Source organism: Balaenoptera acutorostrata, chromosome 4 (assembly GCF_949987535.1).
Source record: "Balaenoptera acutorostrata chromosome 4, mBalAcu1.1, whole genome shotgun sequence".
Taxonomy (NCBI): Eukaryota; Metazoa; Chordata; class Mammalia; order Artiodactyla; family Balaenopteridae; genus Balaenoptera; species Balaenoptera acutorostrata.
This window is the reverse complement of record NC_080067.1, coordinates 146,482,327-146,504,189: the sequence shown is the minus strand read 5'-3', so window position 1 is coordinate 146,504,189 and position 21,863 is coordinate 146,482,327. Positions and strand designations below refer to the sequence as shown.

The window sequence follows — 21,863 nt, the reverse complement described above, 5'->3', positions numbered from 1 at the left end:
AGATCAAACGTACATGAGAAGATTATGAAAAGCTGTATGAAGTGCCTTGAGTCCATGCTCTTGTGCAAGTCCGTACTTGTTTGCTAGTGGTCACATAGAAGGCAGCCAGACACATGTGCGCTTGTATTGAACAAATCTGACAAAAATATCTGGAACGCAAATAAGCCAGAGTCATTCGATTTGTAATAATTATCTATCTAATAAAGTAAATTTTCTAATGTAGTCTTAAAAATATGAAATTGTTGATGTCCTTTAAAAATCAAGACATTTCACATAAAACTGTGGCTTTCTGACTTCTCCTGAAAGTGTTCTGCCACACGGGGCACAGCCTCAATGATTGCGGGTATCTGGACCTGCGCTCGACGCCCCCTTTAGACTGGGTGTAACCTGCTCAGCCCAGGGGCCCCTGTTCCTGTGTCCACCCAGGTCCACCTCCCTGATTTGTACCCCAGTCTGGTTCCTGCAGCTGTGTGTCTTCCCAGATAGCTTCTGGCCACTTCCTTCATGCCCTCCCAGACCATCAGTCATGCCTCTACCCAAAGCCTGTGACACCGGGGTCTGTGCTTCCTGACATGTTCAACATTTGTTTCGTTAGGGTGATGTGGTATTAGCTTCTCTGCTGCCTTCCCTCCCTCTTGTCATGAACCCCAGGCAAGACATCAGAAAGCGTCTTCTTCCTTCTTTGTTAATAGGACAGTTACCATGGTGGAAAGACTACCTATTGATAAGAGCGGGAATCAGTAATGATATTTGCAGTTGCCAACATGAAATTAGGAACATTAAAACTAGTAATTACTCCCACTTAAGGTGTTTAAGGTGGTTTTCTCCAAAGGATGAAAGTGATTGAAAAGGAAGAGAATTTCCAAGCTCCTCAAATAGGTGAATTTTTATGGGATTAATTTAGAAGAGAAAGCAATGCTTTTATTCATGAAGGGTCAGTTCGATCTAAGTTTGGCAGGTTAACAGGCCAAGCAACAAAAAACCTTGCCCCCTACCTGGTCAGGTTAGGGCCAAGCACATTCCAAATGTAGCCCAGGAAGTCTAGGCAAGTCAGATCCTTTGGTACAGAGAAGCCCTACTGAATTGCTGTTCCTGATCTTCATCACTGCTTTCTCTGGGAAGGTGAGGACTGAGCAGGCTGGGACATAGAATCACGAACTTATATTCTAGGCCTAATGCTGCCACCAGCTGGCTTTGTGATTTTGGGGGTACAGTAAAGTCCCCAACATACGAACGAGTTCTGTTCTGAGCGTGCGTTTGTAACTCCAATTTGTTCGTAAGTCCAGCAAAGTTAGCCTGGGGACCCAACTAACACCATCGGCTACATAGTACTGCACTGTAATAGGTTTATGGTACTTTTCACACAAATAATACACAAAAACAAACACAAAAAATAAAGAGAACGTTTTTAATCTTACATTACCTTGAAAAATGCAGTACTACAGTACAACAGCTGGCATACAGGGGCTGGAATCGAGTGCACAGGCAAGAAGCGTTACTGACTGGAGGAGGGGGAGGAGGTGGGAGATGGTAGAGCTGAAGGGTCGTCAGCAACAGGAGGCGGAGGGCAGGCTGCAATTTCACTCACGCCTGACGTTGACGGCGCGCACGTTCACATCTTTGAAAGTTCGCAACTTGAAGGTTCGTATGTAGCAGACTTACTGTGCATCCTTTTCTCTCTCTGTGCCCTGTTTTCCTTATCTAAAAACAGCAATTGGAAATTGCTCCTAGCTCTATCATCCCATGATCTAGGTGAATATAACATTTGTTGTCCGCGCATGCTCCTCAAGGAAGGATCTGTGTATTTCGGTGAGATTAGCCGTCCCGGGGCCAGACGGGCAGGTGCAACTGCAGGACAAACACAGACAACCTGGAGCCCCCCCAGGGGGTCCGCCACAGGCTGCCACTCCCATCGCTGGGCCTCATGCTTCGGGACACTCATCCATCTCACCCAAGCAAGTCACCTCGTGGAGGAGAGAGAAGATAGACTTCATCCACCATGCTCAGAGAGAAAGGGTTTTCCTTGTATACGATTAGGCAAGAAAACATTTTTTTTTAATATACCAGACTTCTCAGAGGTGAGACCGGCTTGCTGTAAGGTACTAAGCAACACATGGTTGATGTCCAAGGACCACTATTAGTAAGAAAGCTAGTTGTGAGCAGTGAAGGGTTCAGACTGAGAGTTCAAGTTAATTTAGCTTTTTGATGTTTATATTTTTATACACATAGTAAAAAAGAAAAATGCCCACCCAGCTGTTACAACGAGATATATCCTGATATCCTTACAGTAATTTTGTACTTACAGGATGCTCCGTAGCACATTTTGGGGAGGAAGGGGGATGGCATGCAGAAATCGTCATTAGTTTGGGTTTTTTTTCCCCAAATCTTAAGGAAATACTGATTTTAAAGTGTTGTAGCAACTGCACATAATTTATTGGCTGAGCCCAGAAACACCATCCACTGTGAACCAGGGTCAGCTCTCTGTCATTTTAATCAGACAACCAGATGGCAAATGGATGGTGGATGGTGATATTTCAATAATAACTAATATATTTAGCATGATCCCATATCATATAAAAGATGCAATTTTGCTTCCACAGTGAAAACATTCAGAATCTTTTTCCAGGTTACAAATGAGGTTTCTTTAAATAGCTTTTTTTTGAAGGTTTGCTGCTGTTCTAATGGCCAATTATTATAGTTTGGGGGAATCAACTTCCATGTAACAATGGATTATAAAATATGGCAGCACAGATTAAGATAAAGAAACAATTTCCTTGGGCCCTGATAACCCTTTTAGATTGAGAAAAATGTTACTGCCCCCAAAGCAAAGGCTCTAGGAGGTGTGACTCAGCTCCCATTGTGCCCAAACATTATTCATTCAACAACCTGCAACAAATATTAATTGAGCACCTACTTTGGTTATATACGGTTCCAAGTTTCAGGGTATACAGGGGACAGAAGAGATGAAAATATCCTCTGAGGAGCTTATAGTCTATTGGCAGAGACGGCTAATCAATAACTCAATTAAACATATGCCAGGGAGTTTTAAGTTTTGAGGAGACAGAATTAAATGGAGAATGGGGAGTTCCCACAGCAGGACTCCACTGGCCCCTCTGAAAAGATAGAAGGGAGGGGGCAACCACACGAGCATTGCGCTGGGGAAGTGTGTCCTAAGCAAAGGAAACAGCAAGTGCAAAGAGAGGGAAGAAAAATAAGCCCCTGAATCTCAAGGTTTGTGGGGCAACTTTCTTGCCTTCCAGCTGCAGGGCTTGCAGTTTAGTCCCGCGAGGAGGGGCGTTCACCTCCAGCTTTGATTGTCCCTGTTCACAAAGTTTAATCATATCCTAAGTCTTGGTGTCAGTCGCCACGGAGCACAGCAGTGATGTCACCTGCTTCCTGTGTCAACCTGACAGCAGACCCCTTGTTGTTAAGTATAGCTGCGCAGGGTTCCTTGCTGTGGACCGCCTCATAACTATTCATCACGAGCAGAAGGGACTAGCTCACACTTCTATTTTTGATGTGAGGACAAGCTCCGGTCCCTAGTGAAGTTTCGAAACAGATCTTTTGGATATTCACAGAGGAGTAGTTCCCCATATGTTTTTGTGGAAATAGAGCCTGTCTGACGTAACTGCAGCCCCCCCCAAGCCACCAACGCTCTTCATTTTATGCAAGGATCTGAATCTTTGCTTTAAAAACACACACACACACAAATAAAGTAAAAACTTGGTTAAGGAAATCATTTAAAAACATTTATAGACCATGTAAAAAATTCAGGCCAAAACGTTTGAATTTGGGCTCTGCGTAATTAGCATGGTCTAGGTACATAACCCAGTTACTTATCTGCAGAGCAAGAAATCTGGTTCAAGATCAAGGCCTAGGTAAAGCTGCTGCACCTTTCAAAAGCTGCCATTTCCGTGAGCTGTTTTGTTTACACTCAAGAAAGAGCCACTGTAAAGTATTCAGAATATTAACATGGACCTCTGAAAGCGAACATTTAAACAGCTTCTTGAGTGAACTTGACCTTCAGATTATTAACACTCATCAACCACATGGTTCAAGAGTGGATGCACCCTCATGGATGAGGAAGATCTGAGCTTCCTGGTGAATGCTTGCTTGGAGCAAAAAGCGTTTGAGATTTTAGTATGGATACACCTTTATTCTCCATTACATGTAATTAACACTGAGTGTGCCAAGCTCCACAAATCTTTCTCAAAACAGATTTTGGCAGTTAATGAGCTAGATTTAGGGATGCCATAGATTATCACATTGATTAAATTATCTGAATGCCTGCTGCTTCCTGGAAGGTGTTTCAGAAAATATTCTTAAATATTAAATATTCTTAAATCTACTCAATTCTTATAATTCTGTAAAGATTGAACAACCATTTTTCTAATGTGCATTGCTAATTAAAGCTTTTATCGACTTTTTTGTATTTTTGTCCAACATACAGATTTTTTTTTTTTTTTTTTTGCTGTGAGCTATAACTGAATTTGATTATACCATGCAGTTTTACTACCTCTTTCCATTTACTTTTAGGAGACAGCTCACTCTAAGTAATTCTCTGGTACACAAATTTTGAGATAAATTCTTATAGTAATTGCTTTTTTTCTATTCTAAAATGTAATTGGGTTCGGAAAACTAAACTAATGTCAGGGAAGCTAACAAGGTTTATGATTTGTTACTAGAACAAAAATAAAATGACTCCAGGTATAATACAAATCTGTTAGTAAAACCCCATCCAGTGAATGACCAGTACACATGTTTTCTCCCTTACCATCATTGGAATATCTCATGTCTGACAAGTGAAAATGTTGTTGATTTAAGAATGTTTTTGTGTGTGTGTGTTTCATTTCGCTTTTATACAAGAAATAGGAAAGTCCAAAGTTTCTATTGATAGATGCAGAACCAGTCTTTATTGACAGCTGGTATTTCCTGAACCTCACAACTGACTGCTGAAATTTAATATTAATAAATGTCATTTGAATGAAGGAAAAAAAATCTATCCTGTGTGTCTTTCCCTCCCCTTCCCACATAATTAGATAATAAGTTGCTGTACAAGCACATGTTGGCCTAGTGTAACACTGAACTGAATTTGTTAATGCATCCCCCTTTTTTATTCCCAGTAAGAATACCCGGACTTCGGACACCTTGAGCAAGCAACAGCAAACCCTGAGGATGCACATTGACATACCCAGGGCTCAGCTTTTGATTGAAGAGAGAGACACAATGGAGACCATTGGTAAGGTGTCCTGTTTGCCGCCTTACACAATGTGGCTGCTACAGCCATGCCCTCTCAGCCCAAACCCTGAGCCATGGGAAATATCAGACATGGGAACATCTTGAATGCTACATGAGCAAAGAAGTTAGAGGTAGACAACTGTTATTGAGGAGAATAATAAGTACCAGCAAATATGGGGGAAATGAACTTATATAAACCACAGAATTCACCTGAGAGAACCCCAACTCTGTCCCAAGTTGGGTCTCTCCTGGAGAGGCTCTTGGTACCACTCCAAAGAACCAACATTTATAATCAAGCAAACCAAGAAGGGCTGTACACTAAGACCCCGTCTTGGAAATCTGCTTTATGAGCTCCTCCTCAACTCCAATAAGGCCTTTATTAAAGACAGTTTTTAAATTCTACAAATGTCTTTGCACAGGACATCTTTCTCCACCCCCTGGCACCCCATAAACGTCCTTCACAGGGCTCTGGAAAAGTCCCAGCTCCCCTGTTTCACGATCGCAAAAGACGCCTGGAGAGCTTCAGTGGCCTGTCCACCCAGAACCCAGGTGTCCTGACTCCTTCCAGCCTCTTTCCACTAAAAGTCCAGTGTCCACACTGCCTGTCTAGATGGTTCTATTTATACCAGAATCAGAGACTTTGTATTTCCACTACAGTAATGATCAGAAGAATAGCTAACATTTATTAAGAGTGCTCTAAAGGTCACATACTTTTATAAGCACTTTATGTGGATTATTTAACTTACCCCTCCCAAACAACATAGGAAAAAGATTCTACTTGGGAACTGGGACGTCGAGAGGTTCTGTAGCTTGCAGGTCACACAGACAGGATCAAACCAGGGCAGGTCCCCCACCTGGCCACCTGTTTCACCTTTGGTGACTGGGTGTCACCTTCTTCCGTATCAACAGGCTACTTCCCCAGAACTCCACCTTAGAAGTACGGCTGGACCCCCCAGTACTCATGGAAACAGAATTTGAGGCAGGTTTCCTAGGCTGCCACTTTTTGAACTTCACTCTGTGTCTGTTCTGGAAGATGTTTGCTGGCACTTGGTCCCAGGACAACCCTTTCCTGTGGTTTGGCTAAAACCATCCAACTCCTGGCGTGTACCCTCCATACCTCTTGCCAATTAGGCAGTGATGAGTGATCAGATTGGCAGGACACCTCCATTGCCCCTTGTCCCTGCCCTGCTTTTATGGTCTTTTAATGGAACAGTGGGGATGTCTGACCTAATGGCTCCTAAATTCTAAGACCTGGGCTGCCCGTGCGGGATTCAAGTTTGGTTCAGGCATAACAGGACTTAGCACAGCTTGGTCATGTCCAATGTGACCCTCGATCAACCAACTTCAGTTAAATACTACCATGTCGTGTGAGGGCTCACTACTCATCCTGAAATACACAAGATTTAATTTGTTGGCTCACGTCAGGGCAAGGCACCATGTTTTGTTTCTCATTACCTTTTCTGTAGTGTATCTGGAATCTCTTTTATTGAACCCAGTGAATTGGGCATTAAAACTAAGATTTCCTTTGAAACCTCAGTTCCAAAATCAAATTGTAACTCCTATGACTTTATAATACAGTTACGACATTTGCTAAATGTTCTCACTAGACTTGTTAATAACTCTACCTACAGCTGTTAAAGTAGGTCTCTAGGCGGATCCTGGGAGTGGTGTATTACCTCCCAGTAGCTAGTCACTGCTGACCAAACACCAGAGGAAGGTCTGCCCGTTGTTTCCGTACATAATAACGACCCTTAGCCAGAGATATAGCACATTCGTTGCAGGATCATTCATCACCAAGAGTCGTTTACCTCCCGGTGGTGCCTGACAGTTTGGTCGATGGCATTTTCTAATTATTGGGGAAGTAGAGACGGGATGCTTTAAAACGCTCTGGGCTCTGCCTACAAGAATCCAATACGGGAGAGCCATTAATTTCTAGCCAGAATGGACGGTCAGCCTCACAAAACTGACAGGCACCCGAAATGTCCCATTAAAACTGGAAACCCAGCCCCACCGATACTCTGGCGTGTTCTTAGCGGGGCTACATGATAGAAACCACAACACAGTTTTATGGGTGAAAGCGAATGTATGTCGGGCCTCTGCTACCAGGTCCAATTATAAGAACCCACCTCCGTGGAAAGGCCGCCTTATTCGAGGGTGGAGGGGCGGATGTAGGGCGGGACCCCCAAGCCGAGCCCAGGCTCCCGCCGTGGCACCGATGTGGGCTGTACCGCACACTGGATGCCAGCAGACCTCCTGGCAGTCCTTCCTCTGTTTCTCTGCCCAGAAATTTTATTCTGACTTCAAGAGGTTTTCCTTTCCTGCCAGAGCCTGAGTAATTGGGTTTTGTAAGGTTCGTTCTGTTCAGAGCCTTTTCTGGGCACAGCACTCTAGCTGTGTTGTTTATGACTTTCGCATTACCGTTCAGTGTCAAGCCCGCTGCAGTGTGGTGAACTCATGTGAACATCACCCCAGACTGCAGTGCTTGAAAATGTATGAAAAACTCCATATATCCTAACGAAAGTTTCCCTTGGAGTCAAAAAGCTCTTAGGAAAGTGTGAAAAGTATCACAACAAAGTAATGAAAATCTGAGACAGCCAAATAATGACACACAGCCTCACCGACTGCTCCTTCTCCAAAGGTTTAAAATGCTCTGTGTTCATCTGCACCCAGGTTTCCCTAACCTTCAAGTGCCCTATGCCAGTAGGACCTGGGAAGTCTGACAAGTGAGTCATTTTGAGAAGTCAATTACAGAATGCCCTAGAGTCACTGAAGCTCAGGAGAGTTGGGAAGAAAAGGCATATACCTCAGAACAGTTCAAATCAAGGAATCAATACGCTCTGAAGACTGGCCCTTCTCTTCTCCTCCCCCCATGCCCCATCTTGAACATTTGCCGTCTTCCATATGAGAGGCGACCCTGGGATAGATGACCGCAGGGCAGTTTTTCTTATACCTCAAACAGAGCTTATTTGAAACGGCAGCCTCAACCCTGGGCGATGCTGACATGGCCGGTGGTGTCTCGGGGGAGCTTTTAACAAACACATAAACCCCAAACTCTATTAAATGGACAGCCACCCAACAGTCCTCCCCAGATCAATGTGTGCTTAATGAGAAGAAACCAAGCCCGAGCAGAGAGGGGAGACCCTTCTCCGCGGTCGTTCTCTTTTAAGTCATGCTCCTGAGTCAACCCCTAAGGATAATCTATTTTTTTCATTCTGGAGTAATTCTAATACAGTGGTTGAATATTTTGGGTTGCTTTTTTTGTTTTTCTGGATGAGATTAGGTTCTTGTTATTGTTGCCATTAGCAATAATGCACGTACCGAGGAGAGAGGCGGCCAGGGAGTCATGGAGCAGGGGATAACCGTGCCTGGCTTCCTGTATCCTGCTGTTCTGCAGACGATCGCTCCACGGTCCTGTTGACGGATGCTGACTTCGGAGAGGCAGCGAAACAAAAGTCCCTGACGGTGACACACACGGTCCATTACCAGTCAGTGTCGCAGGCCACCGGGCCCTTGGTGGATGTTTCGGACGCTCGGCCGGGAACGAGTGAGTGGTCACACATCACTTAAACTCTGTGGGTGTTATCAGTGCTGAGAACGCATTAGTGCTCTATGGCTGTGCAATAAAATGTGGGGTTTCTCAGCTCGGTGCCTAAGAAGCAAGTAGGTATGATGACATCTTTGATTGGGACATTGACTTTGTCTTGTTTGATCTGAGCTGTTCCTAAAATTGTATCAGTTGAAGCCAATAACTCTTGGTATTGGTTTACTAAGAAAGTGTTAGAAATTTCAGGTCCAGTTATTTTTTTTTTTTTATTTAGACAACACAGGAAAAGAAGTTAGTGAACCTTAGTGAGTATCTCCTCTGTGCCAGGATTGGGATAGAAAGATGATATCAGTCTGTTATCTTGGCAACAGCCCTGTCAGGTACTTGCTTATACAGTAGAAGATATTAGAGCTCCCATTTTACTGATGAGGAAACCATCTCAGAGAAGTTAGGGAAACAGCCCAAAGTTGTACGCATACTATGTAGTGAAACCAAGATTCAGGTGTGGGTCCGTCTGTCCTCCGAGCTTACGCTTTTCTTCTGAACCTCACTATTTGAGAAGAATATAGTTCTGCTTAATCTGGGGATTATGTTTGCTTTAGTTATTAAGATTTGGATCCATATTATATGGAAATTAATTACTGCGATGAAATTAAATACCCTAATATGTATCTAGAGCTTATTAATTAGATATTCTTATTCCTTCATAATTTAAATTGTTCCTAAATCTCTTTAAAGACTGAGAAATTGATGTCCTGATGATTATCTTTTTGGAAGTTTTGATGCTAGCTTTTAAATCATTAATCACTCTCTTTGAAAAAATTTTTACATTCTTCGAGTAGAGTGCTATAATTAGAAAAATAAATATTATAATGCTTAAAGCTGTTCTTTATAATGTCTGCCTTGAAAGGCATTTGTGAAATGCACTGAGCTTCCTGAAGCAAACTGGTTGATTCCTAAGCAGCATTGTACTATGCAGGAAAATGGTGCTAGCGGTTACTGAAATTCATTTGAAAAGTCTTTTTCAAGAACATTCTGAAGGAGTCTTTTATTCCTCCCCTCTGTGTAACCTCACGTCCTTCCTTCTCTGATGACATTAGCACATTCTGAAGACACGAACGGGACATGAGTGAGGATTAGCTTTGCGCAGGAGTGCGCAGGATTAAGATCTTTGCTCTTAGAAAGTGCTCCTAGGTCCTTGACATTCTCTCCAGCTATGGGCTTTTCCAACATGATCTGCCTGGGCCTGCTCCTGGCTACTTCAGGACACTGCACGGATGGCTTTCTGAGCCACTTATGGCTATTAAACCCGGGAAAGATTACAGACCCAGGGGACTTGTATCAGTGGATCCTTGACCTCAGCAGGCCTTTGTCCCCGTCAGAGTGGAAGTTAATGGAGACCTTAGCAGCAGGATAGGAAAGAGGCAGAGGAGACAGGACAGACGCCCCAGGGAGTGGCTCCCCATCTTCTGTGTGCATCAGAATTACCCAGGGTGCCTGTTTAAAATGCTCGTTCCAGGCTTCCACCCCCAGGGATTCAGATCCACTTGGTGTATGGCGGGGCCTGGGAATCTGCATTATAACCGCCATCTAGGGTGATTCTGTTGCTGGTTGCCTGGATCCCTCGTTGAGAAACACTTCCCCAAGTGTTAGGCGTGTGTCACGTAGAGCCCGGGAGGAGGTATCCACAGTAGCGCAGCCATCCAGGAGCCCTCAGACCTGCTGGGCTCACCGCACAGCAGGTGAAAAGAATCTCCACGTCCAGCTCCCTGCCAATGCTCAGCTGGCAGAAAGATGCAGAAAGGCTAGTCGTAAACAGTCAAGGCCGGACAGGAGGCAGTGAAACTAAAGCACGGGGAAGCTTCTAGGTGCCGGCTCAGCCCCAGAACAAGGGAAGGCTGATTTGACGGCGTTCAGAATATCCACAGAGACACGCATCTGCGTCACAAGCAGAAGCGCTAATGAGTGAGAGGTGAGGGTCTCTCGCTCACCTCAGGCAGGAGGCTGGCGGAAGGGACGTGTCGGCCTCCCTCTCTCATGGCCTCATGGCTCTAACGGTGTAGGCACGGTTGGGGAGCTTTAAGAATTCCTTCATCAGACTCAGAAACATTCATGAAGGTGTTACTTCACATATGGCCAGTGCCCAGGGTTGGGGGTACCTCGAACGGTGCAAAAAGACATTCACTTCATCTGAGCGGAGGAAGTCAAACGTGAAACAAGGAGCAAAAGCGTTTTTTGTTTATCAGTAGGTACGAGGAACAAATAGAACAGAATGATGAGATGGTGAGTCGGCCGGGGGTGTGGGGACCAGGGGAGGGGCTAGCTCAGTGTGAGGCTTGGGGAAGACCTCCACTGAGTCATAGGCAGGAGTCAGTCGGCCTGCCAGGCAGAAGGAACGGTACGGGAAAGCCTCTAAAGCACGTTGGGGACAGAAGTGGGACCTGAATGGGGACGGGGAAGGCGGATAGGACGAGCCAGAGACACAGCCAGCCTGGTTTTGCAGGCCTCACAGGCTAGTGTCACACGTCTGCAGCCTGTTCTGAGGGTGTTGGGATGCTCGCCCGGGGCTTGCCTGATGATCAGATCCCACAGAAACCGCTACAGCTTCTGGAAAGACGCTTCTTTCATTGGTGATGAACTTAATTAAATAGTGTTTACAAACACTTGGAAAATCTACGCAAATTCATTCCTCAGTCTCTAGTTCCAAAAAAATAGAATTATTCATTTAGCATCTGCAGAACGTTCTCCATTAGTAAAGATTTCGGGATCATTTTTTTTTAATTGGAGTATAGTTGCTTTACAATGTTGTGTTGGTTTCTGCTGTACAGTGAAGTGAATCAGCTAAATGTATACATATATCCTCTCCCTCTTGGATGGACCTCCCTCCCACCCCCCTCATCCTACCCATCTAGGTCAGCACAGAGCACCGAGCTGAGCTCCCTGTGCTATACAGCAGGTTCCCTCTAGCTATCTAGTTTACACATGGTAGTGCATTTATGTCAAACCTAATCTCCCAATTCATCCCACCCTCCCCTTCCCCCACTGTGTCCACATGTCCCTTCTCTACGTCTACATCTCAATTCCTGCCCTGCAAATAGGTTCATCTGTACCATTTTTCTAGATTCCACATATATGCATTAATATACAATATTTGTTTTTCTCTTTCTGACTTACTTCACTCTGTATGACAGACTCTAGGTCCATCCACATCTCTACAAATGACAGAATTTTGTTCCTTTTTATGGCTGAGTAGTATTCCATTGTGATCTTTTTGTTGTATTAAATATTTCTCCAAAACCACATTACGAAGGGCTAAAGGCATTGTATTTTTTTATGTGGAAGTAGAAACGGTGGGTGTCTCCCCCCGCAGCACATCAGCACAGGAGTCCAAAGCCTTGAGCTTTCTGCAGCCCAGTCTCTGCTTGCTTCTTGTACCCAGAGCTTGTCACCTGGGCCCAGGTGTTACGCCTGCATCCCCTCAGTCCCCTGGGGCAGGTTCCTCTCACTGCAGTCTGGCGTATTTGTAGAGATTGGTTTATAGCCTATTTCCTCAACTACCAAAGACATTCTTGTTCTATTCTAATTTTGTTGATATTGTAGGAAACTTTTATTTTTAAGAAGAACATCTAAAATATGTTGCTTGCACATGAGCACGACTGTTCTGTAGAAGTTATGTTTCTAAGCATTGCATTAGTTTGCCAAAGAGTTGCAACAAATTCTTATTACAAGGATGGGAGAAATCGCAATGATTTGCTGTATCTCTCTTTCAAGATGTGAAAACACATACCGTGGCTGTGTCCACGGCTCTGTTCACGTCCCCGTCTCTCCCGTGGGTTAGGACACACTTGGAAGCTGGGTCTCTGTTCACACGGGTCTCCCCAGCTGCTGCCAGAGGGTCCAACACACAGTAGACCTTCGGTAAATGCATTTAGATACTGAGCGACCGTATGTATACTTATGTCAGAAGTTTTGAAATCAGAGCAACGGGGATGGAAAAGAAAGGATGTTTAGTATTTTCAGCAGGAGTCGGGCAACCAGTTTCTTCCCTCTGTTTGTTCTCCATTTCCTGAGACATCTGATCAGCTGTGTGTCTGTATCGCCTCACCCAGTTAGAAGTGTTTCTTTCCACATGTACACAGTCAGCCCCCGGGACACGTTGCAGAAACTTACCAATGAGGTCATCATCACCTTGGAGAACTTAAACCAACCTTTTTACTTACAAAATGTGCAAGGGTACAAAGACATGTGAAGTGATCAGTGTCAGATTTGACCCGGGTTTGTTTTGTCATGTTTACCTGGACGTCATCCATCCATCATCATTTATTCATTCCTGCAAAAAGCATTCACCATGCAGGGCTGGACTGGAAAACAAATAAGACACGGTTCTCATCCTCACCAGTTACTACCAGTGGGCACCTTTCTGCATCACTGGCATTCTCCAGCATCTAGTTTTATGATTTTTCATGGCTATTTTCCTGTCAAACTCTCGAGAGTGAGTTTCTAGCCTTCCTGGTCAACCCATCAAATCTCCCGTCACCATCTTCATTAAACAGGACACACTGCATCCCATGTCAAGTGTCTGTCACTCAGGAGTCATGGGCTAAGCCCCGATGCATTGATGCCTCCCATGTACCTGTGGTTCTGTAGCTCGTTAATGTCACGCACGTCTCACAACAGCGCTGATTGTGGGCAAGGTCGTCACCCACCAGTCCCAGAGAGGAGAGCAGCGGGCACACCAGGGAGGTCACAGCCCGCGAGTAGTAAAGCTGGACCAAACTAAGAGACACTCACCCCAAAGCCCCACTCTCAACCCCTCCACGCTCCCCTAAGCAGAGATGATGCTTCTGTAAGGACTGCTGGGGACAAAATAGACTTCACATATATATTAAATAAGACGCGCTTGCAGCACGGATTGAATCTTTCTTGTTGAGACTTTGAAAAGCACGCACACGCTATTACCCGGGATGGTACTCAACACACTGCTGGAAAATACCTGATGGCAGCGAAGAGAGTCCGGAGTGTGATAAGCCCTTGATAAATATTTGTTCGTTGAATGATAGGAATGTTCAGGCTCCCCGTTTCACCCTGTCTACGAGACAACTGGTAAATTCATCGTGCAAAGCCAAGGCCTCGGCATCTGTAAGATATGAAAACCAGTAGCAGGGAATGAAAGCCGATTATATACATGACATGTTTTATGACCTTATTATCCACCAAATCCTCTCATCCCAAGTTCAGGGTAATTAAAATAATTTGATTCAATGAGCAGAAGCTTAATTCAGGTTCGGACCCAATGCTGAAAGGCCAAGAACTATTTATATCACTTACCCCTAATTCATTTGTTGTTTAGCAAACATAATGCCTAATCACTAGATTTTATTTATATTAGGATGCCGGGGACCCAAATAAGATACTTTCCACGCAGGGACAGTAAACCCCAACATTTATTTCCTTAATAGATTAACTAAGAAGGTCTACGAAGGAGGCCACTGCGTGGGATCCAAGTAAAATTTTTATTTTAGCTGCTATCTCAGAAACTATCCTACAGAAAAGTTCAATTCAGGTACCAAACAGCTCCAAAAACCTGATTATTAAAAAATGTGTCAACTCCTGAGTATTCTACCTACAAGGACAATTTTGCCTGTAGGATGCTTGCTTAGAGCAGAACGAAGTGCAGGTCAAGGAAAGGAATATCATGACCTATATTCCCAATATTATCAGGCCACTGGTAAAGCTGTCCTCATCTAGGAAAAAAAAAAAAGGGGATAATGAACAAAGTTAACTTGAAAAGATGGCTTGAATAGTGCCCCTTGACCATGGAACTTTCCAGATAGGGTCATCTCAGTGGGAAAAGGGGCTATGGAGGGGGGCAAGGTCTCTGCCCCACCGTTAGTGGGTGAGCTTGACAGGAGGAAACACAGGTGAGGGTTTGGGGAGTTGAGGAGATTGTGTCCCAGAAGTGATACTATCAAACTGACCCCCTCTTCCACAAGCATCCAGGCCAGGAGTAAAACTGATCCACAGATGTACTTACAAGAAACTTAAGGAAGAATAAAAATAAGAACCCTCAAAACTTATGTAAGGGACTGGGTAATTTTCTGGAAAAGATTCATTAGCATTTAAATAACAAGCTCCACTATTTAAGCTCCACTTATCACGTCGACAGTGCCTGGAAGACATTTAGCCTCCTACCCAGGAGAATGCTTTTCTAACTCTTTGAAGATCTCTTTCCTAGCATTTCAGCAGAGAAACCCAATTATCATTTATACCTTGCTGTCCAGAGAGCTTGGCTCTCCAGCATAACTCATTTACATTCTAATCAAGGCCATGAAAAACCTTCCAATAAAGTCTTCCGTGGAATTTTGCAAGTAACGGATGAAATGAGGCTGAAAATCGATGCCCCAGAGAATTATGCACCAAGACGGAGCATTTTGATGACCCAGGAGATCTTAATATGTATCGATTGAGCTGCCATCGTTCGGCTTTTCTCTCCAGCATTGTGGAGTGATGGATTAGGTCCAAAGTCCGATCACTAGAAACTGGCAAAAAGGAAAATCCTCCAATTTAAAAAGAAAGTCATTTCACCACTTTCAAGTGTCGGGTCCCATGACCCCGCATAGGATCATAAATGAACTAGTGTCATGCAGATACTGCACCAGGGCTCCTAGGTGTCAAGGGTGAGGACACGCATGGCCAAGTAATGGGCAATCTTCTACTGACAGGTGGGGTCTTGGGCTCCGTTTCTGCCACTTAATAGCTGTGTCACTTCTCCTCCCTGAGCTCCCATTGTGTCAGCCATAAAGTCACCCTGAGCTATGTGTATTCATCCAGGAAAGTCTGTGTGCCGGGGATCACAGCGGGCTCTGTGGGATGGTTGGAGGATGAACGCCCTTGCCCCTGTCCTGCAGAGACGTGCAGGTTCAGGAGAGCACATAAGTGAGGCGGTGTCATCAGGCCACAGATCGTCCCTCTCAGTTCTGTTCCTTCGAAACTGCTCCATTTGTGATAAGCAGTCAGTACAGACTGCTGTGTTTAGAAGTGGCCAGATCATTTTCAAAATATAACTGCATAAAGTTCCTCTTTGAAAAGCAGAGAATTCAAAAATGGAAAAGGACTTTATGTTGCCTTCAGGCTGGAGCCCCAGAAAAATCATTCCAGGTAACTGAGCCTCTCCCCTTTTCCATGGAATTCTAGAAAAGGGAACATTGCCAACTCCAGTGTCCAATGTTCTGTACTGTTGGAACATGTTTTTTGTTAGCTAAGAGTTGAGCTAAGAACTCAGTCCACCCCCTTGACCTCTTGCCTCTGTTTCCAAATTTAGAGACAGTGAAACCCATCTGGTTCCATCCTGTGTGTCCATAAACCTCTATGTTTCTGAAGATGGGAGGCCTGTGACATCCAGATATGCAATGACCCTTTGTCCTCCACATTGAATAACCCAAGTCTTGGTCACAGTTCAGACAGTTCCATTGAAGAGATGCTACCACGTGCAAAGGGATAAGAAAGTGCCCAGACAAAAGGGGATCGTCCCTCTTCCCTCTGCTCTAAGAACTTGCAATTTAGTTGAAGAACAAAAGTCATACTCGAGGCAGTGAGTGAATACAAGACAACAATCTATACAGGAGACAGCTGCTTGCTTTCCCGGGGCTGCTCTAACAATGTGCCACAAACTGGGTGGCTTAAAAGAACTGAAATTTATTTTCTCACAGTTCCGCTAGCTAGAAGTCCAAAATCAAGCTGTCCTCAGGGCCATGAAGCCTGTAGGGGAGGACCCTTCCTCGCCTCTTCCTAGTTTCTGGTGGTGGCCTCCGGGCTCCTTGGCCCAGCTGCAGCCCTCCAGTCTCTGCTTCCATAGCCCCAGGGGGCTCTACCCTGCTTGTCTGTCTCCTCATCTTGTTACGATACCAGTCATGTTGGATCCAGGACCCACCCTACTCCAGTCTGACCTCATCTGGACTAATTACACCTGCAGGGACCCTATTTCCAAATAAGATCAATCTGAGGTTCTGGGGTTAGGATGTGGACATATCTTTTCTGCAGGGGATGCAATTCAACCTGTAACAACACCTCGAGGTAACACTGTAGAAAGGAAGCCACATTAGAGCGTATTTGGCTGAACTCTCTCCTTTTCCAGAAGGTGGTGATTCTCAGGAAGTTTAAGTGATACAAGGGGGGTCATGAAACTATTAAGCGCCAAAAGCAAGACCCAAATCCATTTGGAGTCCTGAGTCCAAATCTGATATTCTTCCCCAACAGGGCTTGTTTAAGTGCTTAAGTATCACCTGAATGTTTCAGACCATAGAGGAGAGGAAGCCAGTACTCTGGACAGGGGTAGTCAGGGAGAGCTTCCTGGAGGCGTGAGCCCTGCTGAGTGGATCATAGGGCTGGGTTGGGAGAACCCCACTCAACACCATGATCACAGCCGACCACCCTCCTAGAGACAAACCTTGTTCTGGTTCTTCTCAGATCCCACCACCAGGAGGAACGGGAAGGCTGGGCCCACAGCGAGAAACCGGTATGCCAGCCAGTGGACCCTCAACAGACCCCACCCCACCGTTTCAACACACACCCTCACCACTGACTGGAGGCTGCCAACGCCCAGGGCTGCGGGGTCCATGGACAAGGAGAGCGACAGTTACAGCGTCAGCCCCTCCCAAGACACAGGTAGGGCCTATGTGCCTCCTTCTCTATCCCGGGACAAGTAGGGCCCACATGCTGGGCTTCAGGGCCCTACCTGTTCCCTTTCAAGGTCACTTTCAAATTGCTAGACCATTTACCTAACAGGTACCGATACAGCTGTACTGCCTTGACCATGTCCAGGGTCCAGTGAATTCCGCAAAGCAGAGCCAAAGGAGTCTAGTTTGCAGGCATCCCGAATCTCAGACTCATACTTCTCCCTCTCCTTTTCCTTCCTGCCCTGCCGAGAGAGACATAGAAATTTCTAAGTGTTCTCCCTCAAGATTACAGTCATTCTGATTGTACTCTGAGGGCATCTGACCCAAGTGCAATTAAGACATTACACTTGAAGTTACATGACAAGGTCATAGCACCCTCTATAGGGAACACGGCAGATCCCTTTGACAATTAAACAAGGATTGATTATAAGGTAAGCCATTCCTACTGTACCATCCACCACCAACATCTCACTCTGCAGAGAAGACAGAGCCTAAGAATAGCGCTGGGTTGCCCACCCCACCGATCTAAAATTTTGAAAAGAAATGATATCTAAACTTAATAGCTGTAGGAAATTTTAATACTCATTTTCTTTTGTTCTGGATAATATACTTCAAAAATAGTCTGCCAGAGGTGGCGTGTCACCATGTACGTTTATTTTTATGGCAGTTATTTCTCTTACAGGAACCTCAGAGTTCCACAGAGGTGACTTCAGAACTTCTGAGTGGGTTTAAAATGCAGAGAGTCCTCTACCCAAGATGCTCCTTTTATGGTTCTAGAGGTTTTCTGGTCCCCGTAAAGGGTGGCAGACACAAAGAATGAGTCCCAGGGTCAGAAGCCATTTGGCCTAGTGAGCAATTCCGTGTAGTCACATCTTCATCTCTAGCCATCGTCCTGTCTTCCTGCCACACAGAGGCCAGAGGAGCTGAGTGCAGAGTTCAGATCATTCCTGCCAGTGAAAGACTCTCTCTGGTCCAGGGGGACTTGCAAAACAGGGCAGGGAGGGGGGACCACTGCAGTTCATTTGCACCGCATTCCCAGCTGTCTTAACTAAAAGCAGAATTTTTTCGAGGGGATGTATTACTACTGATCTATGGCAATGTCCCAGGCTGGGGACATCTGACTCCAGAGATTCTGTTGACACTCCGAGGCCACATGGCTGAGGATCATGAAGGTGGCCTCACAGTGACAAAGGCAGTCCTCAGACAAAGAGCCGGCACCCCTGCCGGGCTACCCAGTGACCGGGAGAAAAAGCCACAAGCCCAGAGCGCCACCCGGTCAGGGCAGGCTCACGGTGACACATCGTCCGTCTTGTTTTCTCTTTCTCACGGCACAGATCGAGCGCGAAGCAGCATGGTCTCCACAGAAAGTGCCTCTTCCACTTACGAAGAACTGGCCAGGGCCTACGAGCACGCCAAGATGGAGGAGCAGCTGAGGCACGCCAAGTTCACCGTCACGGAGTGCTTCATCTCAGACACGTCGTCCGGGCAGCTGACGGCAGGGACAAACGAGTACACAGACAGCCTGACCTCCAGCACCCCTTCAGAATCGGGGATCTGCAGGTTCACCGCATCTCCCCCCAAACCTCAGGATGGAGGACGCGTGATGAACATGGCGGTCCCGAAGGCTCATCGGCCAGGTGAGACGAGACACGTGTGGACCAGCGGTCGGGGAAGCCCATCTTCCCAGGTCACACTGGTCTGTTGTGAAAGCCCTGGTTGGTATTTAGACTGGGTCTTCTGTTTATTGACTGCTGCATAATGCACCACCCCAAAGCTTGGGAGCTTACAGCAACAGTGATCATTTGTTCCGTTCTTGAGTCTGAAATTGAGTCAGGGTTTCGTGGGGACACGCATCTCGGTTCCGGCCGTGTTGATGGGGGAGCTCAGTTACGGAGAGAGGAGCCACGTTCAAAATGGCTCACTCACCTGGAGGGTTGATGCTGGCCTCATCCTCCCTACATAGGTGTCACCACGAGGTGGCTTGTGCATCCTTATGTCATGGTGACTCAGTTCTAAGAGCCAGTGTCCCAAGAGAGACAGTGGAAATAGCCAGTTTCTTAAGGTTGGGCCTGAAAACTGACCCATCACTTCTGCCATATTCTGTTGTTCAAGCAACCACAGAGCTCTGGGAGCCCAGAGTCTAGAAAAGGAGATCACCACCACATGAGAAGTATCGAAAATATGGGGGTGATGTTTTAAAACTGCCGTGCTGAGGGTTTCTGAAGGAGAGCGGTCTTAACCAGGGAGCCAGCCTTTGGCACTTGGCTTCCCTGAGTTACCCAAAGTGACAGTAAATGACTAGTGTCAGGTCGACCAGTAGTTTGGTGTCTGCCTTGAGCAGTATTCTGGGTGTGTGGATGGGAGCTGCAAACCCTAAGGCCTGCAGGGCCTGGAAGATCATGTAAGTGAAGAGGGTGGGGAGCGGGGTAAAGGGATGGATGGGGACGTGGAGAATTCAAGAGCTGAGTGACTGTCTAGGGGGAAAGGACTCTAGCAGGCTCCTGCCAACTGATCCCGAGTGGAAACTGGGGGCCATGTGAGGGAGTTTCTCAAGAGAAGCCAGAAATGTTGGTGTTCTACAGCGACTCACACTTTTCAAGTGTTTGCTCAGATACGTGCAAACCATTGTACAGGGCAAATGAAACACATCTTTAGTTTGGATCCGAACCACGGCAGCCGGATGTAGTTCTCATGTGAAGAATCACTTTTTCTTTTTCACCCTGAAGTACCCGTCTGTAGACTTGACTTTGTGCACTGGCCTATCCATTCTTGTGGAATCCAGTTTTATTTCTCATCTCCCATTTTCTGAACAGCGATACAGGTTCTATTTCAAAAACATATCTTCATTTTAAATCCCCACGATTCCTTTGGGCTTTATGGCATAAGGCCAAGCTGAAATGAGCTTTATAAATGCATAAAGATACATAAAATAAGAATTGTCTATCCAGCAACTCATCTTCCAAACTGAGTCAAGAGCCACACCAACCTCCTGTCAAGAATGATAGCTTCATTTATTTCCGTGCTCTCTACCTCCTCAGGGAGAAGACTTTGTTTGTGCGTGTTTTCATTCAAGGACTTTTTGTTGTTGGCCTTTATTTGCAAGGCAGATGCAGCAAATGTAGGAGAAATGCCATGGCATTTTGTGGCTGTAAACCTCGAGAGTAAGGAAGACAAGAGAGGAGAAAATGAGCCTGTGGGCAGGTTGCTTAGTCTCGCCGGGCTGCAGTTGGCTCATCTGTAAAATGGGCATGGCATCGACACCCACCGTCTGGGGTTTGTGTAAGCTGTACGTCGCCTGATGCAGGCGTCAGCAGCCTTAGTTGTAGCTTCTGTCATCGCCTCGTTGACTTGTTTTCAGGGCTCCCACGGTGACTCCAATGACGGTCTGCAGATGTACTGCTCGCCCCCCCCTTCCTTCCTTCTTTGGTTTATTTTCCTTCCACGGCCATTGGTTCCTGGAGAGCATCTACCTCATTTGTGCATCAATATCACCCAGCTAAGTATATGCATCACACCCCCATCTGAGATACATGCTGTGCTTCCCCTTGTGTAGAACCAGCTCCTAGGTTAAGTGTCCTATGTGTGCCGGTCTTGAAATAATTAAAGGTTTGTATCTTTTTGATGGCTTGTTGTTCATGGTGTTGGATTCATATTGAAAAAAAAATGTTTGAACTGTTCTCATAATATTGTTGCCTGGATCTATCAGAACAACTGAAAGATCACAAGTAAGGTACTATTGTCCTAATATGCTATTTAGACTAAAAGGATTTTATAACTGTAGGTATGAATAACTTTTTAAATCCTTATGAATTCTAATGCCCACAAACATTGTTTTTCCACTCTAGATGATGTATTATTATTACTGGACATTTGATATGCTTTTAGAAAAATATTTCATCCTTCTGGAAGCCTTTCTGTTGCTCCTTTATAATGGAACTAAATTCAACACTGGGCACAAAACCTAAAGTTACAATGTATTATCCTGCTGACTGGAGACTGTGTCAAAATTAGCAGTTCCTTGAACAGGGCTTCCAAACCAAAGTCTTTACCTGTGTTCCCTTGTGTTTCTAGATGCTATCAGTCATCCAAATCTCTGGATATCTTTCTCCTTGCCATCAGTTCTTTTCTGATGAGTTGTTTTGTTTTGTTTTGTTTTCCATTTACAACCCCAAGCTTTTAAATTCTTTACAAATCAGGACTGAGCTAAATGAATTTGGCCAGATTGTGGCTGCAGGAAAATAGGAAATATGTCTTAGTTTTCTGTATATTTCTCTCCTGGTGTCTAGCAGATATCTGGCAGCATAGCGAGTGTTCAAGAAATATTTTTAACCAGCTTAATGATACGGAATGTATATACCTAACACTGTGTCTGATGTAGAGCAGGTGTTTAATAAATGTTATTGAAT

At 45.3% G+C, this 21,863-nt stretch overlaps 1 protein-coding gene across 1 annotated transcript in view; it reads left to right on the top strand.

The window, feature by feature from the left end:
- Nucleotides 1-21,863, top strand: part of DSCAM (DS cell adhesion molecule) — a 742,440-nt gene that overhangs the window by 706,575 nt on the left and 14,002 nt on the right. The window contains 4 exon segments of the mRNA XM_057544948.1: nucleotides 5,124-5,239; nucleotides 8,633-8,782; nucleotides 17,249-17,446; nucleotides 18,792-19,094. Coding sequence (XP_057400931.1) covers nucleotides 5,124-5,239; nucleotides 8,633-8,782; nucleotides 17,249-17,446; nucleotides 18,792-19,094 — 767 coding nt within the window.